This window comes from Phyllobates terribilis, unplaced genomic scaffold (assembly GCF_046119375.1).
Source record: "Phyllobates terribilis strain yellow unplaced genomic scaffold, ASM4611937v1 Scaffold_1__5_contigs__length_1240528914, whole genome shotgun sequence".
Classification (NCBI taxonomy): domain Eukaryota; kingdom Metazoa; phylum Chordata; class Amphibia; order Anura; family Dendrobatidae; genus Phyllobates; species Phyllobates terribilis.
Window position 1 is genome coordinate 510,959,097 of NW_027362761.1, and position 25,547 is coordinate 510,984,643.

A 25,547-nucleotide genomic window follows, 5' to 3' on the forward strand; every position below is an offset into this window, starting at 1 on the left:
TAAATTATCAATTTTTAAGTCGCAATTATCAGCTCCTGGCCTATAAATAAATGAAGCCGGGACAAAGTGGAACAGATCGCCTACTTACAACCAAGTCCTGGTCTTGTAGCAAATTGAGAATCGCTTGATACAGTGATGGTCTCAAATCGGCCTTGAATTTTACTGAAACCCATTGTCCGATCAGCCAGATGACTCTCCGTCGCAACAACTTATACCTTTTAAGAAAAATCAAATGTAATAGTCAACATGCCGAATGGGAATAGTCTGTCTATTGTGTGTAGCAGGAGGGAGGGACTTGTACGCAGACCTGTAGTTGAAAAGGAGGAAAGTATCTACAGTGTCATGGAGGGTGAGGCTATAGAAAGGAAAGCACCTGGGAGAGGAAATACATGCATTATTGCAGCTAAGTTGATCAATGAAAGCAAGTGAAGGCAGAAGCAGCCAGCAGTCTGTATACACACAGATCTCACATCCAGCATGTATTACTGGGACAGACCTAAAGAGAGGTCATCAGTGATAAAGTAGTGGACAACCTCTTTAGTCTTCCTCATGAATTGAAATCAAAGGTGGTTATAAAAATATAGAAATATTACTAATAAGAAGGCGATAAAACTAAAACCACAGAACTTTGTGACCGAAGTATGTTATATATACACATCACGAGAGCCGTGCAGCATTTTCCCTTACTGCCACAGTGGTACCATAAAGCGAGTTACTCATGTGATATAAATCATAGAGCCGGCACACAAAATAATAAAAGTGATTTCACATTGGAGATGGATGAAATGTTCTTACCTATCGTGGGTAATTTGCAGTTCTCCTAGCAACTGACTTTTAAACCATTCATCGAAGTCCACGCTATCAAATAATTCGTAGGCGGCCAGTCCTACAGCATTGTAAACTGGGGGAAGATGAATGAAAGGGAATTTGTTGGTACTTACAGAAAAAAAAAAAGGAATGATATTCTGTAAGAGAAGGCCTAAAACATTCGGTACGTTACTAGGGAGACAACTTGATGATCATTTAGGGTCTGACTGATGGGACCACCACTGATGCGGAGAGTGGGCTATGAAATGTGACTTTTGAGTCGAGCGCTGTGCTTGGCCATCTCCAGACAATAATTCTACACGGCCTTCTAAAGGGGCATTTCAGAGCCCCAACCACACAGTGTCCCTGTGTCAGACGCCCATTACTTACCAAATTATCACCTATCTTGTGGACACTTGACAACTTCCCCAGCTGGGAATAACCCTTACCACACATCAATATATAGATTTTTCATTACCACATTCCAAGGATCATAACTTTTTTATTTTGCCTGTTTTTACGGATCAAATTGCAGCGTTTATTATTTTGGTTTTCTTCTTTTCTATGGATTGTTGCATATTCAGAGAGACTATATCTATTTTTGTGCTTTACTACTGTTACAAAAATAAAGCAAATTAACCCAAACTTTTTACCATTTTTGGGGCAAGTGGGATTATTTTTTAAATTATTTATTTTATAACATGGCCTAGAAGGCACATGCCTATTAGAGAAAACAATTAATAACCCGCAATCACATTATAGGGCATTGATACTACATTTAAAGAGGTTGTCCATGACTTTAACATTGATGGCCTATTTTTAGGATGTCATCAGTGTCTCATCAGTGAGGGTGCAACACCCAGCAACCCCGTTGATCAGCAGTTTCCGGTGTCGGCGGAGGCCGGAACTGCTCAGTTATGGAGCTGCATAGTACAGCTCCGTTGACGAAATAGTGGCCGCGCCTGGGTACTGCACATCCACCCCGTTGTTTTGAATAGGGAGTGGATATGTAGTACCCGGCTGAAGCCACTATACAGTGAATGAACTTCCGTAACGGAGCAGTTCCAGCTACCACCGACAATAGGAACAACTGGGTCGCACCCCCACGGATCAGACATTGATGCCTATCCTAAGTATAGGCCATCAATGTTAAAGTCCCCGACAACACCTTTAAGAGATTAATATCCAGGCATAATCCATCTCTTTTCTAACAGAAGATCCAACTTCACGGATTTAAATCTCCATCTTTATTGAAAGGGTTCGAAAAGTATCCAAGGAAAATACCTACGCGATTCTGGTTCCCTTGGCACTTTTACTCATGGCTCTTCCCATCCCAGGCAGTGACGTTACTCTGAGCTCTAGATCAAATTAGGCGAAAACAAATTACAAGGCCACTAATTCATGATACCTACCAGTTTCTTTAATAAGTATCGCATTTGGGTCTTCCAAAGGAGTGGGACCTGAAAACAAAATGTGAATCATAAGCAAAAGAAACTGCAGAATATTGAGACGGGCAGCAGCTAATCTGCCATGGAAATAAAAGAATCGAAAGAGACCGATCCATCTTTCCATGACATCTGCCAACTACTCACTTTTATTAATGGGCAACTTAAGGTCTACCCACTTTCCTAAACCTTTTGCTCCCTGCGACACAAAAAATAGTTATTTCCTTTTTTTTTCTTATTTCTTTCTTCTTCTTTAATATTTTCCCCTCATTTAATAAGACAGAGACATTTTATTGTAGTAACAAAAGCCAATATTGTTTCATAAAACAAAAAAGAAAAGCTTCTGATATTTAGTGCTACTCCATTACTATCATCTCATTTCTGGTATTAGCACAAGGCGACTGACGGATCACCCTAAATCACTTCACATGTCAATAAAAGAAAAACAAAACACTTACCTTGAAGGGCGTGAACCATTTCTAAGAGCACGGGTGTGAGAGTCTGACTGTATTCATGGAAAATATCAATGAAAAGCACTTCCGAACAAAGCTGGTGAAGAAACAGAAAATAAATATTTACAGAAAATTCTCAAAGGGTCTAATATAGAAAAAAAGCTGAATCAAAAGAAACGCTAGACTGTACGTCTCCATGGGTGGAACTAGCATATCCACACTTTAGAGTACCTAAACTATTTTTTTTTAAATATAATAGTTCTCGATGCATTGCAAAGTTATTTTGACTTACGGTATTTTGCTTCCTTGTCTCCCATACACCATGCTGAAAGTGCGGTTTTAGCTACCTAGTTAATGTTCATGTTCCTTTAGAAGCTGCTTTCAATTCAACGGCTGCTCAAGAAGAATCCGTTAGTCAAACACTATTTACTAAAACTTCCCTGGATGGAGCAGAGCAGAGGTTCACAAAGTAAAAGTGTTTGTAAATAGAGTATGGATCCCTGCTAGAGCAGCAGCTGAAAGCAGCTTCTAAAGGAACATGCACTAGTCAGTTAAAACAGCACTTTTGACATGGTATTTGGGAGAGAAGGAAGCAAAATAGGGTAGTATAGGATATTACAAAAGCTTATACTTTCAAACTTAATATAAAAAAAAAATAAACAAATGTAGTTACTCTTAAAGAGGATCTGTCACAGTGTTAAAAGTGTCCACTTTAGCTGTTATTTTATTCCCTCTGCTCCCCTGAGTAATATAGCCTTTTTTTTTTATTACATCATGTGGTTCCAGAGATATGGACCTTTTTATTTAGCGTTTTTTGTTAATGTCTTTACTCTGGAACCGTATGAGAGATTTACAAAAAAAAAAAGGAATACTCAAGGGAACAGTGGGAATAAAATATGAGAAAATATTGCCCGCTTATGACCTGGTGACAAGTCTTCTTTAATCAGACAGTGTAAGAAAGACTTGGCACTCGCTTCTTGACATAGACTGAAATATTTTATTGTTCATAGAAATTCCAGATTCAAGACATTTCGGTCAGTAAGACCTTCATCAGTCCTCTGGGACTTGATTACGCCACTTGTCTGAGCGGTGGATACTGCAGACACATTCCAGTGCTGCCTGCTGCAGTGTAATCAACTCCCAGATGACTGATGAAGGTCTTACTGACCGAAACGTCTTGAATCTGGAATTTCTATGAACAATAAAATATTTCAGTCTATGTCAAGAAGCGAGTGCCAAGTCTGTCTTACACTGTTTAAAGGATTGGGGTCCTACTTGTGCACCGAAGTATACCCGGAAGTGCAGTGTTTGTTATCAGAATTTCTTGAATCAGACAGACTGCTGACTCCAGTGAAGCGTGTAATGCATAGTTTCGCCACTGTGGGCACTGCAGAGACACTGAATACATGCTGCTCGTTTTCCTATACTTTCCATCTGTCATTGACCAAAAAGAACAACCCCTGAAACATGGAAACAAGTCAGAATGCGCCCTAAACCTCCTTATTTGGTCGCCCCTCTGATTCCCCAAACATTATACCCAATCCGATATATCAGTTAACGCTCATTTCCGATGTGTATTCGCCATGAATGAATCTTGGAATTCAGTAGTGAATAATCTTCCATTGCTTATGTAAATTTATGGAAAGAAGACAGCGATATGTACTTCTTTACGGCTCCTTATTTTATGACAGCATCTGTCATGTCTGGTATGTTATTCCCTTACTTTTGTATGTTTTTTTTTATATTTTTACATGGCTATGTCTGTCTCCTTGATGTACACAATCAAAGCTTTGATAGATGAGACTGTTTCCATGAGAGGAAAGCAATTTACAGAACATTTACATAAGGTGGCTACACATAAAGCCAACAGATAGATACAAATATGCCTAAAAAATAATTACAGGGGTTTTCTAAGTCCAGAAAAGATGATTTAGTAGGATATGTAGCATAAAATAACAGATTTACTACTTTCCCATTCATTCTCATTGCCGGATTATATGGCATATTCCCCACACCCACCTTTGCACAATTTTTTTTCCGAACTTGGAAAACCCCTTTATTACCCCCTACAAAATTATTTTGATGGCAAAACAAAATAATAATAATAATATTATTTACAGAAGCTGATGACTTCAACCTAATAACGCACTACCATAAAGCGACTGTCAGAAAGGAGACGGTGGAGACATTTTTTTTTCTCCATATACGAGAAAAACTGATTATACGCAGACCAAAGTTTGATCAAAATTATCAGTCCGTTTTTCTCATAGGTGAGAAAAATTTACGTCTGAATGAGGCTTAACTGTGCAGTCCAAACAGGCTTCCGATCACCTGATGAAAATGCCAAATATTCCTTCTTTGGATGAGAGGATCTTCTGGTTTGCTCAACAGATCATCATTCTAAGCAGCGCATTGTCCTGTGTGAAGAAAACTTGTGCTGTCGAGAACAATGGCAGCCAAAGCGCCAAGAACGATTTATTTCAGAGTATATCTGAAGAGAGGTCTGCCCGAGGGAGCAAACAGGTGAAACGCGCGTAGGGGTGCTGGGCAGTATGGGGCTATCACTATGGCATATGGTCTGTATTCTTGTGATTAACTATATACTGTCTAAATCTGTGTCCAACTAGTCTCAGAAATCTATTCATTATGTGTATTTATAGTATGGCAATATGAACTGTATACAAAAATGTACACCAATATAATGGTATATGTACTTACCAGTATGTCATAAGATTGTTTGTAGACCACACTGCCTATTGGCTTTAATCGGGATTTTTTAGGGGCAGTATATTTTTAATTGTTTTTGCTTGCGGTGTTAAATAAAATATTATATTAACTATTATATTAACTACTATATGACTACTTCAGATGACTTTCTTAATATGGTAAAATGAGGAATTGTTTGGTTTATATCTGAAGAGAGGTCTGCCTGTGGGTTTCCACAGGCTATTAAATCACCACGCACCAACAAACATGATGCGTAAGTATTTTAAGGTTTGTTTGTTTTTTTAATTGAAAGTACACATGAAAATAAGACACTTTATAAAATATTTATTTAGTGAAATCCATTTTTCTCAATTCATGGCTGAATACAGACTTTCCCATTATTGAGATGACAGTTGATGATCATAACATTCTATGGAGAACTTTCAGCGGAATGTTTGTCGGCATCTAGCTCCTCCCCCTCCATAGAATTCTAAAAGCACCAACTGTCAACTCCTATCTCAGCAATGGCAAAGTCTGTCTTATTGAAATACAGCTTTTACATATGAATCGAGAATGAAAGATCAATCCAGAAAGAGAAAGAAGCAAATTTCTCTTATAAGATATTTTACAAACTTGCTTATTTTTATGCAAAATATGAAATAAAAATTAAAATGATGGTTCATCTAAATCACTGAGCTCTGCTGTGTACATGCACCTTTAGACAGTTGGGATATGCACGCGAACAATTGACTATCTGCATATGGCGTGGGAGTTCTTCAAAGTACTTTTTCTAAGAAATGCAGCGTTACTATTGACTAGTGAATATCATTTTAGAAAGATCTCTACAGGTCACACAGTGCTGGGAGAAGAGTATCGGGGTAAATCCTGAAGACAAGTCCCCTCTAAAGCAGAGAGAGAAACGCTTAACAAATATCAACAAGAACCTGCAAGTTCACACAGAATACAGGCGTTATGTGACAGGTCCTACTGCTCTCATCTTATGATGGGTAATACGCAGTACGCAGGCTTGGACTGGCCCACAGCAGAACAGGAGAATCCTCCGGTGGGCCCCTGTGCAGGAGTAGGACACCACCCTCTATGAGCAGAACTTGGCACAATATAATTGAATCACTGTGTGAAGACAAAGGCGGCATCTTATTCATTTAACAATCTACCCAGGTCATTGTTATATACATTTGTGATTGAGGATAACGTCACAATTTGCATGCAGCTGACAAGTGGGGGCCTGCAGCTGGTTACTGGTGGGCCCTAGGCTCCCCAGTCTGACACTGCACAGTTGTATTGGTATGCTTTATATGTAGTTAAAAGAACAATGACAAGTTTGTCAGGAAAATTTTCTACAATGACAAGTTGAAAAGCCTAGCAAATATTTAGTTTTTTTTTTTTATACAAATGGATAGAATAAAAAAACTAAAAGTCCCGATGACGGCCCTCAAAACCAAGCACACAAGAACACCACTTGTCTTGCTGTCAAGTCCTCTTCGATCTGTCCCCTGCAGCTCACTGACATACATCTGGTGAGTAATCAAGAATTTGGGGAACAGATAGAATACAGATTGAATGTAGAAACAAACTAGAAATTGTTTTTCTTATTTTGTTACCATGGCCACACAAAGCTCTGCATGGGAGCTGTAAACACAAAACCATACAGGACTTTAAATTAATACTATTTATAAAGTTGCTTCATTTAGAAGAAGGACAATAAAAAAATTGTGAAAAGAAAACAATTCAATATTACTACCGAGGACTTTTCTATATCAAGACATCAAATGACTGCCAGAAACTTAAAGAAAACCTGTCATCAGTATTTTGCTAAGTAAAATACAAGCATTGTCAGGTTGGCGCTGTTACACTGATTAAAATGATACCTGGGTTGAAGAAATCCGTCCAGTGGTTCTTGTTTAATCTGTGTTTGCAGTTTGGAGTTAATGAGATGCTCGTGATCCTGGGCGGGCCTGTGGGCGGGGCTTTATCTGGTGCTCTGACCACATCATCATCATTCTGGCTTAAATGACAGGTCACTGAATATTCAGTGACCTGCCTCCTATTTTAAATACTGCGCTTGCGCAGTTAATATTTTGGTCTTTAAAGAAACATTTTTAACTCCAGCAAAATGGCGAATGTGCAGTAGCATCTATCGGCAAGTGATGCCCCAGTGGGCGGGGCTTGCACAGATTAAGATCATCGCTTGCAGATAGATACTACTGCGCATGCAGTGGTGTCATTTTGTTGGAGCAATAAGAAAATTGCCTCCAGAAAAAGGGAGCATGCGCAGTAGCATCTAATCGGCAAGCGATATATGCTACTGCACATGCGCCAGCGCCATTTTGCTGGAGTTAAAAAAAAAAAAGACCATATTAGTAACTGGGCAAGCGCCCACAGGCTGCCCCGGAGCACGAGCATCTCATTAACTCCAAACTGCAAACACAGATTAAACAACAACCACAAGATGGATTTCTTCAACTCAGGTATCATTTAAATCAGTGTAACAGCGCCAGCCTGACACTGCATGTGGTTTACATAGCAAAATCCTGATGACCGATTTCTTTTAACCCTCCGTCACATACAATAGGCCTGACAGGCACATCTCTTTTATTTGGCGGGAGTTTTGAAATGTTTGTATTTCAGAGTTATTAGTTTTATGTTAAGTAAATGGTTTTTTTGCACCTGATTATGTGTAGTCTCTTTTATTACATCCCTATGAAGGTCACTGATCACTTTTAGAGCACTGAAATTGCAAACATTAGATATTATAGGTATTTTTCTAGCCTGCGCCTGACAGTCACATTGTATGTGAACTCGTTAGAACCGATATTGTATGTGACGGAGGGTTAAGGCCCCCACACACGTTAAACTAATGTCAGCTGACGCCGGTGATATCGACGTGTTCGGCAGCCAGTCTAATGTCTATGGGTTTGCTGGCAGACTGATGGTCAGGAGAGAGGTCGAGCGAGCATGTCCAATTTCGGATTGACGATCACATTGCTGTCCCTGAGATAAGCCCCCAGCTGACATGTCAGTTGTCTGCTTTCTCATAAAGGACACAGTGGCGCTCGGCCGAGCTGGCACTCCTGTACATGGGAAAGTCAGCTGAGTTGACCGTCGGGCAAACAATCATCCGAAGCATCAATCAGCCGACAGCCATCTAAATTGTATGGCCAACCTTATACAGAAGCTTTTCTTCAAGCTTTTCTTCATGTTACCACCTCTCATTAACCAATTAGAGAGGATAAGTGCCCTCTATGATGTTTCATTCAGATTTAAGGGGTAACGTTTCTCCTTGTGGAGAGTGATAAGCCAGGCCTAGTGAGGAATATATGGCATACAGGCTCCTCTGGGAAGTTAAATATGCAAATTTACTCTTCAGAGAGGAACAGGATTTGAACTCTCGTGCCAACTATTGAAAGCAACAATCCTAAAAGTCAATATTGACCCTTTAACGAGCCATGCCATATGACTTAGGATAAAAGCCAGACTAGAATCTCAATTTGCGGACAAGGTGTTTCGGGGTATTGCCTATAATCAGTGCAAAGTATGCGATCTGATTTGGCTACTTCCAATAGGTGGGACTAAAATTCAAGTCCTCTTCCTCTCTGAAGAGGAAATTTGCAAACTTAATTTCCCAGAGGAGCATGCATGGTGTAAGTCTCCTCACTCTGATATGCCAGGCCTGGCTTGTCACTCTCCACAAGGAAAATTGTTACTCCTTAGATTTCAGTCTAAAGTCTCTCACCTAGCTAAATTAGATCTCATACTTTGCACTGATGGGTGACAATACCCTGGAACACTGTGCCTGCAAATTGAGATTCAATTTGAGAGTCAACTTCTCCCCTTTTATCTGGTTTCAACTGTGATTTTCATATTGCCCACACCTGTTACTTGCCACTTGTGAGTTTGAACGAGCACCATATGCTTGAAATAAATCTGTTTATTCACAATTTTGGAAAGGTGACAACATTTTGTCCAGCCCGTTTAGGGGGTTTTATGTGAAATTATATTCAATTTGCCTTTTTTTTCTGTTTTTTTTGTGTTCTTCCAATACACAAAGGAAATAAACATGTGCATAACAAAACAACAATTTCAAGGGTGACAACACTTTCGGCCATGACTGTATATACATATATTTGTGTGTGTGAGATATGCATTACACATATATACACACAAATACAAACACAGAGCTCAGCATAAATGAGTACATCCCCTTTGAAAAGAAAAAATTTAGTTAATATCTCACTGAACACAATAACAATTTCCAACATTTTGACAAGCCTAAGTTTCAAAGAACGCTTTTTTTTTAACCCATAACATAAAAGTAAGGTTAATATAACTTTCATTCCAAAATCTTCAGTTTTGTTCAAAACTTTCATCCATTAAGATGTTCATGTGTATTTGTACATAGATGTATTGTACCGCCACCAAGTTAATATGCAAAGGGCACACTGTAATAATACATAGCAAAAATTAAAGCTGAAAATCCATATAGAAAATTAAAAAAAGTATCAAGAAAAGGTCATTTTACTGGAGAACAGACGGGGATTAGGAAAGATGACATTCTGAAGAGAGACCCTTAGGACCTAAAGGATGTAATTCTATAACATTTTCCTGTTTTAGCGCATGAGCAGCGATGATACCTATTTCATGAAATGTATGAAAGGGCAAGACTGAAAAATTTAGAAAACATACCCTCAGACTGTACTTCCATGAGTCTCCACCACTTTCCTCCACAGCTACAGGGAAAATGAGAAGAATTACTGAAAGGAATCTGACACTATCAGTTCCAATTCACAAATTACACAAACATTTCTCAGCACAACTTAAAGATGATCCTACAAGGACATAGGACACATTAAACAAATGCAACACTGGTTATGCAACTAGCCACCACTAGGGGGAGCTTAGGAAATAACTGAACACGGTTATTATTATTCAGTACAGCGTATGGACAGTATGCAGAATCCTCCAGGGCTCCCTCTAGTGGAGGCCAAAGGCAGATAGGATTTAACAGTCTAAAATGCAATTATCATTTAACAAAAAAATGTGCATATTATAACAGCCACTATGTGCTGCTGAATGTGGGGGTCTGGGTCCTGAGACCACAACAGACTGGTCAAAGCACTGCTCTGAATTGTGCAGCTCCTGCATGGCCCATGCGTGTAGTCTTGTGTATGGGCTCAATAGTAAGTTTTTGGGTCCATAGACTGTTCTGTGGTGATAGTAGTGTACAATCCCATACACTTACTAATGAGCCTGTAACCCGTGCTTACTGCTCATGCAGGAGCTGTGCACTTCAGACCAATCGGTGGGGGTCTCGGGACACTTCCTACTGATCAGCAGCACTATGCAGCCCCTAAAATATATATATATATATATATATACAAAAAACAGATATATATCTTGAAAAAGTAGTCACATCCTGTGAACTTTTACACATTTTTTCACGTTACAGCCACAAACTATATTTTATTGGAGGTTTGTTTTATATACCAACAAAGTAACAAGTATTTGTGAAGTGTAAAGGAAATGATAGAAGGTTTTCTAATTATTTTAAAATTAGAAAATTGTGACATGCATTTGTTTTCAGCATCCCTTAAGACAATACTTTGTAGGACCACCAGTCTTTTGGGGTAGGTCTCTACCAGCTTCTACCCATTCTCGTATTGCCAAATATTCTCAATGGGATTCACACACATGAATATGCTTTGATCTAAACCATCCATTGTATCTCTGGCAGTATGTTGAGGATCCTTGTTCTCCTGGAAGGTGAACCTATGCCCCAGTCTCAGGTCTTTTGCAGCCTCTAACAGGTATTCCTCCAGGTTTTTCCTGTATTTAACGCCATCCATCTCCTCATCAATTCTGACCAGCTAACCTGTCCCTGCTGAAGAAAATCATCCCCACATCATAGAACTGCCACCACCATGTTTGACGGTGGGGATGGTGTTTTCAGGGTGATGTGCAGTGTTACTTTTCTGCCACACATAGCGTTTATTTTTACAGTGGATTTAGCGCTTCAAACACCCATAGAAGTGAATGCAGAGAGCTACGCATGTGCAACCACCTATCTATTCCGGGTGGTGTGAGATAGGTGCCAAAACTAGAACCAACATCTATCAGACTAATATCCACTTTGCCATTACACCTGTTCACTAAGCCTGAAGAAGGACCTTATTTGTAAAACTATAGAAATTAAGCCTGAAGAAGGATCCTAGTGGTAAAACTATAGAAATTAAGCCTCAAAGAGGATCCTAATAGTAAAACTATAGAAATTTCTAAAATCATATTTGACACCCGTATGACCTAAATAAAGCTTTCTACCCTTCTTCATGGTCTCATGGTAAACCTACAAAAGACAAAAATATATCTCATACCCTACCATCATTATATATAAATGTAAAGCAAAGTTGCATAATAAATATAGGGTACTTAGTGAACTATTTTTGATCAAAAAAAGTATACAAGCCGTCCCACCAGCGGCAAGGTGACCCTAAATTGGGACGGTACCTATACTGTCTATATTAAAAACCTTACTGTATATCAAAGTTGATATACAGTCCTATTTGTCTACCCTTTTATATGCATTACTTCAACTTTGATATACAGTAAGGTTTTTAATATAGACAGTATAGGTACCGTCCCAATTTAGGGTCACCTTGCCGCTGGTGGGACGGCTTGTATACTTTTTTTGATCAAAAATAGTTCACTAAGTACCCTATATTTATTATGCAACTTTGCTTTACATTTATATATAATGATGGTAGGGTATGAGATATATTTTTGTCTTTTGTAGGTTTTGCTTCTTTTTGCTAGTGTGAACATGCTCCTATTTCTTGCATGTCTACCATCTTAGACCTCAGTTCACATTGCTTGGTTTTTTGTCTTGTTTGCATTCTGTGCAATTTAAGGGTGTGGCATCCCCTTTGTTGAGCTGATTAGTATATATGTAGCTTACCACGGGCCTAGGTGGTCTGGAGTTGGGACCCGGTCCTATTTGTCTACCCTTTTATATGCATTACTTCAACTTTGATATACAGTAAGGTTTTTAATATAGACAGTATAGGTACCGTCCCAATTTAGGGTCACCTTGCCGCTGGTGGGACGGCTTGTATACTTTTTTTGATCAAAAATAGTTCACTAAGTACCCTATATTTATTATGCAACTTTGCTTTACATTTATATATAATGATGGTAGGGTATGAGATATATTTTTGTCTTTTGTAGGTTTTGCTTCTTTTTGCTAGTGTGAACATGCTCCTATTTCTTGCATGTCTACCATCTTAGACCTCAGTTCACATTGCTTGGTTTTTTGTCTTGTTTGCATTCTGTGCAATTTAAGGGTGTGGCATCCCCTTTGTTGAGCTGATTAGTATATATGTAGCTTACCACGGGCCTAGGTGGTCTGGAGTTGGGACCCGGTCCTATTTGTCTACCCTTTTATATGCATTACTTCAACTTTGATATACAGTAAGGTTTTTAATATCGACAGTATAGGTACCGTCCCAATTTAGGGTCACCTTGCCGCTGGTGGGATGGCTTGTATACTTTTTTTGATCAAAAATAGTTCACTAAGTACCCTATATTTATTATGCAACTTTGCTTTACATTTATATATAATGATAGTAGGGTATGAGATATATTTTTGTCTTTTGTAGGTTTTGCTTCTTTTTGCTAGTGTGAACATGCTCCTATTTCTTGCATGTCTACCATCTTAGACCTCAGTTCACATTGCTTGGTTTTATGGTCCCATGGTAGTAAGGATCCAAACTCATATTCAGCACTGCAACCCCAACGGTTACATGCTATAAATACAAGAGATGGTAATACCCATTAAAAATGCATGCCGAATACCACTTCTATTATTGCCTTTGGGGATACTAAAAGCACGTGACCCAAAAATAATGCATTATTTTAATGTGTCTGGTTTTCCCATCATATGAAATTTTTCACCAGCAGAAAATAATAGAAGTCACCTCCAACATGAAAGTTTAATACTTGCGTGCCATTTCAAGCCACTGCTTTCAATTAAATCCATACAGTGCTCCTACGGAAAGGGTTACAACGTGGAAATGAAAAAAAAGCAAAAATTGCACTAAGCATTAGTATAGAGTTGGGCAGCTTGGATCACACAGAATCAGCGAGCAGCACTGCCCACATGAAGGCAGACCCCAGAGAGATGGTCGTAAACAATTTATCACACACTGAAAGCAATTAACTGCTGGGCAGGAAACATGATCGTGAAAATGTATAAACTCATTTCTCTAGAGAGCCGACTCTGGAACTTGGAAATCCAATATGACTCTCTCGGCGGAGCGGAGCTGCTGCGTGCTCAGTGATCATACCTTGTAACTAGGTGGCCAGGCCGTGATTAATGAATGTGGGATTCACTGAGCCGGGATTACCTCCGCTCATCTCAATGAGAGCCCGCGCCACCCGCACACGCTGTAAAACTTCTGGAAATCTAGTATGGGCACAATTGAGTTTAGTGGCAAATCTTATTATTAATGGCGTGGGAAAGTGGATACGGCTCAAAATAACGGCACTAAAAACGATAAAAGAACTGTTAAGAAAGAAAGTTATCATAGTTCCCTCAAACAAATAGTCAAATATTTTTTTTCTAATTTATATTATATTTTTTTTTTTTTACAAAATGGCATAAAACTTTAAAGGGCTGTCCAATGAAGAGTTGGCTGTCCGCTCTTACCGAAGCCCTCAGGATCTTCCTCCCACATTGCCAGTTCTTCTTCACTGGGAAGGAAGTAATGTGTAACCAGCCTGCGACATATCTCCATCAGCGTCGGGTACGTGAAGAAGGACATTTTTATTTGGTGAGCATTGATGGTTTGTGGTTTGCTGTCTGAAAAAAACAACAACTATTAGTTGAGATGGATTAAAAGTAAAATCGCAAACATAAAAAGTCAACTTGTGGTGCACCTTGGGCTGCCTGTGCGCCACAGACTAAAATATGTGGGCCCGTGGTTGGTTCCCACCATACTGCTAGTCCTCATCCCCTCATTAGAAAATTTGTGAGAGCGTCAGTAAAAAAAAAAAAATATAAAAATAGTCACATTTTGTTTTGCTAAGAACAGGAGTACGCCACATTTGTGACCTTAGATGGTGCAAATAGATAAATAAACCCCCATAGGATCTGCAACAATAGACTTTGTACTAAAAGTTAGACCAGTGGGCCCGAGACACCTATCAGTATTAAAGGGAATTAGTCAGCAGGTTCTTGCCATGTAATTTATTTTACTTATTATTTATTTATTTTACTCACTTATATAGTGCTATTAATTACACAGTGCTTTACAGACATTATCATCACTGTCCCTATTGGGGCTCACAATCTAAATTCCCTATCAGTAAGTCTTTGGAATGTGGGAGGAAACCGGAGGAAACCCACGCTAACACGGAGAGAACATAAAAACTCCTTGCAGATGTTGTCCTTGGTGAGATTTGAACTCAGGACCCCAGCGCAGCAAGACTACAGTGCTAACCACTGAGCCACCGTGCGGAGACCCTGATTCCAGCGATGTGTCACTTATTAGGCTGAGTTTTTGTTTCAACACAATCAGTGTTTTATCATCAGAAGATTATCACTACAGGACTAGGTGTTGTCCAACCATGCCCCAGCATTAATTAGCAGCTTTCTGTCAATATACCGATGCATCTCACTAAATTAGAATATCATGAAAAAGTTAATTTATTTCAATACAAAACGTGAAACTCATATATTATATAGGGTCATTACAAACAGTGATCTATTTCAAGTGTTTATTTCTGTTAATGTTGATGATTATGGCTTACAGCCAATGAAAACACAAAGTCATTATCTCAGTAAATTAGAATACTTTATAACAACAGCTTGAAAAATGATTTTAAAATTGGAAATGTTGGCCTACTGAAATGTATGTTCAGTAAATCCACTCAATACTTGGTTGGGGCTCCTTTTGCATCAATTACTGCATCAATGCGGCAATGTGGCATGGAGGCGATCAGCCTGTGGCACTGCTGAGGTGTTATGGAAGCCCAGGTGGCTTTGATAGCAGCCTTCAGCTCGTCTACATTGTTGATTCTGGTGTCTCATCTTCCTCTTGACAATACCCCATAGAGAACCACAGATTCTCTATGGGGTTAAGGTCAGGCGAGTTTGCTGCCAATCAAGCACAGTGATACTGTTGTGTGTAAACCAGGTATTGGTACTTTTGGAAGTGTGGACAGGTGCCAAGTCCTGCTGGAGAATGACATTTCCATCTCCAAAAAGCTTGTCAGCAGAGGGAAGCATGAAGTGCTCCTGGTAGACGGCTGCGCTGACTTTGGTCTTGATAAAACACAGTGGACCTACACCAGCAGATGACATGGCTCCCCAAACCATCCCTGATTGTGGAAACTTCACACTAGACCTCAAGCAGCTTGGATTTGGCCTCTCTACTCTTCCTCCAGACTCTGGGACCTTGATTTCCAAATGAAAATTGGAACTCTGGGACCTTGTGGTTCACAAATTGTCAGTGACTGCCTTCTGGACATCTGTCAAGTCAGCAGTCTTCCCCATGATTGTGGAGCCTACTGAGTTTCACTTTTTGTATTGAAGAACTGAAATAAATTAACTTTTTGATGATATTCTAATTGAGTGAGATGCACCTGTACAGCGCACACAGAAAGCTGCTAATCAGTGGTGTGGGCGGGGTTATGCAGGGCTCAGCATTCAGAGCTCTGCTAGATCTGCAGCAGAGAGAACAGAGGTTCTATCACAACTGCTGCACCCAGTAAACTAAGTGATACAAAGCTGGAATCAGGGTCTCTGTCCCAACATCATGCTGCTGTTAGAATACATAGCAAAACCTGCTGACAGATTCCCTTTAAGGAAACACAAAACCCATTCTGTAAGGTCACTGATTTCAGTGGATTTGTGAAAGTTGATGAAAGACCTTTTTTGTGTGCTTTTCAACCACTTTTGCAACTTAATTGATGCATTATTAAAAATCGACCAATTTGTGAACACAGCTCCCAAGTAAGTGAATGTGTCTCTATGGTTATAGACTACAAGCAAAGTCTGTGTGTAATCTGACATAAGAGTCATATTTATCTCCACATTCTCTACTCCTTCCTTTTACTAACCTGAGAAAGCAATAAAGAGAGCAACATGGGACTGACTGAAAGACAGCACTACACACAAGCAGGGTTTGGCATTTTTAACATACAGACAAATAGAATTTCATGTGAGCTGTAGACACAAAACGGGAAGATGTACGGTAATCAATACTATTTGCAACATTGCTTAATTTCAGTTTTCATTTTTCCTGTAGTGGAGTGAAAAAAAGGGAAAAACAAAATAAAAAAAATAATATATATACACACACAAATACATACATTATATATATATATATATATATATATATATATATATATATATATATATATATATATATATATATATATATATATATATATATATATATATATATATATATATATATACACACAGTGCCTACAAGTAGTATTCAACCCCCTGCAGATTTAGCTGGTTGACACATGCGGAATTAACTTGGCATTGTGACATTTGTACTGTAGATCAGCCTGGAAGTGGGAAATGCACTGCAGCAAATTTTTTTTTTTTTTTTTTTAAAACGTAAAAAGTTAATTCAGAGTGTCATTTATTATTCAACCCCTCAAACCACAAGAATTCTGTTTGGTCCCCCTAAAGTATTAAGAAGTAGTTCAGGCACCAAGAATAATGAGCTTCACATGTGTGGATTAAAGATCTCTTTTGCCAGCCTTTTCTGACTATTTAAGACCCTCCCCAAACTTGTGAACAGCACTCAGACATGGTCAACATGGGAAAGACAAAGGAGCATTCCAAGGCCATCAGAGACAAGATCGTGGAGGGTCACAAGGCTGGCAAGGGGTACAAAACCCTTTCCAAGGAGTTGGGCCTACCTGTCTCCACTGTTGGGAGCATCATCCGTAAGTGGAAGGCTTATGGAACTACTGTTAGCCTTCCACGGCCTCCACGGCCTGGACAGCCTTTGAAAGTGTCCTCCCGTGCCGAGGCAAGGCTTGTCCGAAGAGTCAAGGCTAACCCAAGGACAACAACAACAAGGAAGGAGCTCCGGGAAGATCTCATGGCAGTGGGGACATTGGTTTCAGTCAATACCATAAGTAACGTACTCCACCGCAATGGTCTCCATTCCAGACGAGCCCGTAAGGTACCTTTACCTTCAAAGCGTCATGTCAAGGCTCGTCTACAGGTTGCTCATGATCACTTGGAGGACTCTGAGACAGACTGGTTCAAGGTTCTATGGTCTGATGAGACCAAGATCGAGATCTTTGGTGCCAACCACACACGTGACGTTTGGAGACTGGATGGCACTGCATACGACCCCAAGAATACCATCCCTACAGTCAAGCATGGTGGTGGCAGCATCATGCTGTGGGGCTGTTTCTCAGCCAAGGGGCCTGGCCATCTGGTCCGCATCCATGGGAAGACGGATAGCACGGCCTACCTGGAGATTTTGGCCAAGAACCTCTGCTCCTCCATCAAGGATCTTAAGATGGCTCGTAATTTCATCTTCCAACAAGACAACGACCCAAAGCACACAGCCAAGAAAACCAAGGCATGGTTCAATAGGGAAAAAGTCAAGGTGTTGGAGTGGCCTAGTCAGTCTCCTGACCTTAACCCAATTGAAAACTTGTGGAAGGAGCTCAAGAATAAAGTCCACATGAGACACCCAAAGAACCTAGATAACTTGGAGAAGATCTGCATGGAGGAGTGGGCCAAGATAACTCCACAGACCTGTGCCGGCCTGATCAGGTCTTATAAAAGACGATTATTAGCTGTAATTGCAAACAAGGGTTATTCCACAAAATATTAAACATAGAGGTTGTATAATAATTGACCCACACTTTTATGTTTAAAATTTAATAAAATTCAACTGAGCAACATAACTTTTTGGTTTGTAAGATTTATGCTTCTGTTCATAAATCCTACTCTCGTTTGCAGTTTGAAGGCTCTAACTTATTTGCATCTTATCAAACCAGCTAAATCTGCAGGGGGTTGAATACTACTTGTAGGCACTGTATATATATATATATATATATATATATATATATATATATATATATATATATATATATATATATATATATATATATATATACTGCTTGCAAAGGTGTAAGTGGCATTCAAAAAAAAAAATGAGGAAAGTGTAGGATATAGGATTTAGAAATAATAGTAAATAAGAACAATTGGAAGAAAAAAAAATCCGCTGACTTCATATGAAGAAGAAAATAGATGCAGTACCTTCAAAGTTTTTGGATGGCTTGAAAGAATCATTCTTCACAATCATCTTGATGAGACTCATGCACTGAACTATGAAAGAATCAAACACAATCCCGTCCCCAGTCTCCGTAAAAACATAGCTGACTGCAAACTCCAACGCTCTCTGGATCAAGGGAATGAATGCAAATGGATGCTGGTCCAGAAAATCTAAAAGCTTGGGAAGAAACAGGGAAACTATATTAAAGGGGGATTTTGACAATAATCTTCAATTACTTACAAAATAGGAAAATAAAAAGATTAAAGAAGCACTGCCAACAAAGTTTTATCCTCTTAATATATTGCAATCATATTATATAGCACTGTGTACTTACAATTGCTCATTTTACCCTTCTACCCAGATAATAATTCTCTTTTCTATTAGATCTAGATGAATCCTTCTAAGCTTTATCTAAAAACAGGAGGTCTCTTTTCCCCGCATAAGTCATGAGTCACTGCGGAGGGAGCAGCTGGGTCAGGATTTGGAGAGGGGAATGATAAATGCTGGGAAAAGAGAAGAATTAGCTGGGTAGAAAGACAAAATGAGCAATTGTAAGTACACAGAGCTGTATAATATGGTGACCGCAATATTTTAAGAGGGTAAAAACTGATGGGAGCTCTTCTTTAATAGGGAAAACATGAGATTTCAGTGCAATTTTACGGTTGAATAGTATATGAACATCACACAATCAAAATACCACTATATAAGAGTTGTAGGGTGTAAACTTTTAAGTAAACTTTTAAGGAAGCTATCAAAGAAGATGGAGATGTCCACACAAATAATATTCTGCTGATACAAAAATATACATATATACATTTTATTGTGATAACAGCATATATGAAACCAACCAGAAATATTATATACATATATAAACAGCAGAGCAGCAATATAGGCAAATATTGCAAGAGACAGAAAATATAGAAGGAAAGCCTGTAGCGAGCAAACTGCTTTTATGTATTGATATCAGAAACCAGGGCCCAAGGGTCAGTGCAAAACATAAAGCTTCCCAAATATCATATACCTTGCCTCTAATGAATATTAAACAGAATTAATAATTAATGAAATAAAATAACGAAACCAGACTGAACAAGAAAAAAAGCGAATACTAGACAAAATAAATACAAAAGATTATCAGACAGAAAATAGGATATATGTATAGACCCAAAATAGGCACCAATAAGAGAATATTGCCAGCACTGGCACAGACTAAACTATATTACATATTACATAAGTCTAATTAAGCTGCAGCTACAGACTAAGAAGACCCTTGACGTGCGTTTCGCTATAAGCTTCACCTAAAATTGTAAAGTGCTGCGGAATATGTTGGCGCTATAAAAATAAAAATTATTATTATTATTCATCAGGAGGTACATCATTCAAAAAGCTACTCACCGCAGATGATGAGTTTGGGACAACACTATAGAGGAGGTACTCCGCAATCATACATTTATGATCTATGCTGTGAATAAGATAGATCAAAAACGTGGAAAACACACTTTTAAGGAGCTGCTCCTTTCTTGTATACCCAAACAATAGGTAGAAATTAAACATTACACAAGTCCTATACTGAAATCATTGCACTGTCTGAGGAATGCATAAATGTGCTGGCTCCTTCATAGAGAGGGACGCTCTGTGTGGCTGTTTTCTCCTTCGTCTTATAGGTGTCCAGAGCAGTTTCATTTTAGGGAACTCAGAATCCCCTAAGATTGGGAAACACGATGACTTTGAAAAAGACACAAGTCATGTAGCCAAAGATCGCTGAATGTTGCAGCATAAGTGAATTGGGCCACACTGCAACCTGCAAGATGCGGTGACAAGCAAGACATAAAAAATGCAACTGGTTCTGACGTTTTGCGGTACTATTCACATACATTATGCAGCAATATAGCAGCGGTACTCAGTGATCCGTCCCCTCACTACCTGGGTCTCAGCCAAAGGTGACGCATAGCCCCAGCCCGAAGCCGTATTCAGACGTCCATATTTTGTCACGTACAACATGGTATGAGTGTCATCAGTGTTTTGGATCTGAGTTTCATCCGTGTTTGGCCAGTGTCTGTTTTCCCATCAGTGTTTCATCATTATGACAATGTAGCAACTCACTTGGGAAAATAGGTAACACACTAAAAACTACAACTGTCCACGCCGGTAACTGTACAGACTAGAGATCCTGACCCAACAGACCCTAGTGGTTCCTGGGTTAGCAGAGATAGCCCTAACCACAGACTAGATAATGGCAACTTGAACCTATGCTGTCTGAAAGGTTGTTGAGCGCTTCACGAACCTCCTAAAGAACCGGAGGGCAGAGCAGAGTGCAAATTACCACCAGAAGGGAAGGAGTGCGGAAAAAGAAAAGATCCCAGAGTGAGTAAAAAACAAACCACTAAATTAAATGGAATTATTAAAAGTACTGTTAGAAAATAAGCTGCTTACTTCCTCAAGAAACAGAAGATAGGTGCAGGGTAAAGAACATAAACCGCAAAGAGTTAAATCCTAGCGGATCTTTCACTGACTGGCTAAAACTACAGCAGTATGGCTAGACATCCAAAAGAGACTATCACCAGCAGAAAATACCAGTAAACAATAAAAAGCCGCACCCGAAAGGTGATAGGGCAGACAAATGAGTAAATGAAAAACACCTGTTATCCTAAAAAGACTGAGACAAGGATAACAGAAACTAAGCACCCGGAGAAAAGGTGTATGTGCTGTGGCTCGGCAGAGAGAGAAACCGACCACAAAGCACAAGCTCAAGGATTCGAACCCAGACACATGACACCAGTATCTGCAAATGAAAAGACCGGAGAGGCTGACTAAAAATAGTGCCTTCATTGTGGAAGAAGAGAGACGACATGGTTAATATGGTTTCTCATCGTCTACTCTCCCCAATTGCCTAAATTGCTCCCACACATGAACAAAAGGATTTGTGCAACATAATTATTTTAGGAAATTGCTGAGAATTCAATTCCCGAATTCACATTGATAGCTTTCCCAGATGTCAGTCCATGTCCCCCAGCCTTTTCACATATAGTTCGTTCACTGGGTCTTAAGTAGAAACAACTGTAGGTTATTGCCAACCTCACCGGCGGATTTGGGCACAATTATCTACTACTTGACTAGTCAAAAGTAAAATGCCATCGCACAGAAATTTTTCTGAAAAATTAGATGGAATAGCATGGGCTCACAAAAGTGTGGCATCCATATGCAGGACAGCCCTGTTCCATACAACCGGAATAGTAATCATCGATCATGATCCATTATTTCTATAGAGTTGACATATAGTATAGACCAAAAGTTTGGACACACCTTCTCATTTAAAGATTTTTCTGTATTTTCATGACTTTGAAAATTGTACATTCACACTGAAGGCATCAAAACTATGAATTAACACATTTGGAATTATATACTTAGCAAAAAAGTGTGAAACAACTGAAAATATGTCTTATATTCTAGGTTCTTCAAAGTAGCCACCTTTTGCTTTGATGACTGCTTTGCACACTCTTGGCATTCTCTTGATGAACTTCAAGAGGTAGTCACCGGAAATGGTTTTCACTTCACAGGTGTGCCCTGTCAGGTTTAATAAGTGGGATGTCTTGCCTTATAAATGGGGTTGGGACCATCAGTTGTGTTGTGCAGAAGTCTGGTGGATACACAGCTAATAGTCCTACTGAATAGACTGTTAGAATTTGTATTATGGCAAGAAAAAAGCAGCTAAGTAAAGAAAAACGAGTGGCCATAATTACTTTAAGAAATGAAGGTCAGTCAGTCCGAAAAATTGGGCAAACTTTGAAAGTGTCCCCAAGTGCAGTTGCAAAAACCATCAAGCACTACAAAGAAACTGGCTCACATGAGGACCGCCCCAGGAAAAGAAGACCAAGAGTCACCTCTGCTTCTGAGGATAAGTTTATCCGAGTCACCAGCCTCAGAAATCGCAGGTTAACAGCAGCTCAGATTAGAGACCAGGTCAATGCCACACAGAGTTCTAGCAGAAGACACATCTCTACAACAACTGTTAAGAGGAGACTTTGTGCAGCAGGCCTTCATGGTAAAATAGCTGCTAGGAAGCCACTGCTAAGGACAGGCAACAAGCAGAAGAGACTTGTTTGGGCTAAACAACACAAGGAATGGACATTAGACCAGTGGAAATCTGTGCTTTGGTCTGATGAGTCCAAATTTGAGATCTTTGGTTCCAACCACCGTGTCTTTGTGCGACGCAGAAAAGGTGAACGGATGGACTCTACATGCCTGGTTCCCACCGTGAAGCATGGAGGAGGAGGTGTGATGGTGTGGGGGTGCTTTGCTGGTGACACTGTTGGGGATTTATTCAAAATTGAAGGCATACTGAACCAGCATGGCTACCACAGCATCTTGCAGCGGCATGCTATTCCATACGGTTTGCGTTGTTTAGTTGGACCATCATTTATTTTTCAACAGGACAATGACCCCAAACACACCTCCAGGCTGTGTAAGGGCTTTTTGACCAAGAGGGAGAGTGATGGGGTGCTACGCCAGATGACCTGGCCCCCACAGTCACCAGACCTGAACCCAATCGAGATGTTTTGGGGTGAGCTGGAGCGCAGAGTGAAGGCAAAAGGGCCAACAAGTGCTAAGCATCTCTGGGAACTCCTTCAAGATTGTTGGAAGACCATTTCTGGTGACTACCTCTTGAAGCTCATCAAGAGAATGCCAAGAGTGTGCAAAACAGTCATCAAAGCAAAAGGTGGCTACTTTGAAGAACCTAGAATATAAGACATATTTTCAGTTGTTTCACACTTTTTTGTTAAGTATATAATTCCACATGTGTTAATTCATAGTTTTGATGCCTTCAGTGTGAATGTACAATTTTCATAGTCATGAAAATACAGAAAAATCTTTAAATGAGAAGGTGTGTCCAAACTTTTGGTCTGTACTGTATCACACAGGACGCAGTAGTCTGGAGAATGCCCCCATAATGGCAGAATTTTTCTTATGGCAGCACAGCTCTACTCCGACTCTTTTTAAAGCAATTCTTCTGGTTGTAGCTTTGTGACTTGCGATCCTTTCAGTAGAAATAAATGTCATTACTGAAATGCCTGAAATATTATTAGATATTGCCAGGCGATGTAGACGGCGAGTGGCAGCGTGGCACAGACCTGGCGCAATTTCATTTCTGTCCGCTGCCTTCTACGTCTTCTATAAACGAGGCACAAACAATACATTACTGCATGATTTATGGCTCGCTCGCCGACAACTAAAGTAGTTTCACTGGGAAAACGGACACAAAAATCATCTTGTAGTTAGAAGCAAAAACTATGGCCCCAAGTGCTAAAGATGGAATACGTGAAAGACATTTAAAGAGACAATTTAGTCTCAGTTTAGTGGGGTAAATAATGGTGGTGGTAAGGAAAAAAAAAAAGTCATACATAATTAAAAAAATAATATTTTAATATTTCATATTGGAATGGGGCAGGCAGATAATGGTGCATGTGTCCTTACAAGGGTCATCAAGATGAGATTGGAAGGGGTGCAACACCCACTAATTTATCTCTGCCGCAGCAGGGCGTACAATGTACGGAGCGGAAACTCCACAGCGCCATACACTGTGCAGTGGCCACTCAGGTACTGCAGCTCCAATCTTATTGAAGTGGAGCTTACTGCAAATCCAGTGAAAATTGAACATTTTGCAGCGGATTGTGCTGCCGATCCACCACCTGTTTGAAAATAGGAATTCTACACTGAAAATCAGTGATTTATCAACATAAAAAGAAGCATGCTGCAGGTTAGAATATTTGCTGCATGTCCTGATTTCTGTGCAGATTTTATCCGTTCCATCTGGATGGGGTTTTGAAAATATCTACAGGAACTATACTGTACATTGTTGCAGGGCAGCATTTTAACACACACCAAGCCAGGGGTCCCCAACTTGTGGTTTGGGAGTCACATGTGGCTCGAGGGACCAAGATGTGTAGTTTGCGGCCGCCTGCCTGGTGAATAAGCACCTGGTCTAGCAAACAGCCATAAAAAGAAGGTCTCCAGATGGTGACTTTTATGAGTAGTCTTGCACAGAAGAGAAGATCTGGAAGTACACTTACTTCTGGTGGGTGGAACCGCTCCGCTCATTTTCCCCTTACTTTTTCTTCTTTGTTTTGTTTTATTGTTTTTCATATACCTTTACATATTCCCTCATGGTATTCAAAGAAATGGTTGCCCCCTATGTAATTCAGAAAAATGGCTGATCTGCTTTGCTGAGATCTGTACTGAGTATGAGCGTTAGGGAATAGGGTGGCCTTCGTTGGACTTCATGAAGATGGCGCCTGTATGCACATGCACACCTAACCCGGGATCCCTGTATTGGCGAAGGCCTCTGTAAACTAACGTCTAATGTCTATGACGCATAGGCATTACTGGCCCACATGTGAGTAACATCCACTACATAAGTATGGCAGGAGTGAGTATCTGACACAATCCCCTTGAGAAAGTGCGTCGGGGTGGTTGTGGTGGTCCTTACATCTTGGTGACATTATGCGTAAGTGACTCGCCCCCTGGGTCTGTGTTGTGTAGGGGATACCCGGAACCGGGGCTCTGGTGGGATGTAGTCTCCGTGGCGCTGACCCGGTCCGTGCCCAGGGTGGTCAATTCAGTGGCAGTCTTAGTGTAATAACAAATGTCCGACTACGCCACCCGTGGATTGCGGTCAGTGGGGAAAGCCGCTGCGCTGCAGACCGCTGAGGCTGATGTTGTTTGCGCAGCCGAGTATGGGATAACTACCCACGGGAGAAGTATTGCCTCAGGGCAGCTAGTGTGGATGATGGGAGTGACTGTGTGAGCGTCCC

At 40.0% G+C, this 25,547-nt stretch overlaps 1 protein-coding gene across 1 annotated transcript in view; it reads right to left on the reverse strand.

Annotated features, from left to right (window-relative positions):
• Positions 1 to 25,547, reverse strand: part of IPO11 (importin 11) — a 590,907-nt gene that overhangs the window by 368,647 nt on the left and 196,713 nt on the right. Inside the window, exons 9-15 of the mRNA XM_073680251.1 lie at positions 18,726 to 18,918; positions 14,130 to 14,282; positions 10,115 to 10,158; positions 2,711 to 2,801; positions 2,220 to 2,267; positions 796 to 901; positions 89 to 215 (exon numbers count right to left, since the gene is read on the reverse strand). Of these exons, the coding sequence (XP_073536352.1) occupies positions 89 to 215; positions 796 to 901; positions 2,220 to 2,267; positions 2,711 to 2,801; positions 10,115 to 10,158; positions 14,130 to 14,282; positions 18,726 to 18,918 (762 nt within the window). The remainder of the gene's footprint in view (positions 1 to 88; positions 216 to 795; positions 902 to 2,219; positions 2,268 to 2,710; positions 2,802 to 10,114; positions 10,159 to 14,129; positions 14,283 to 18,725; positions 18,919 to 25,547) is intronic.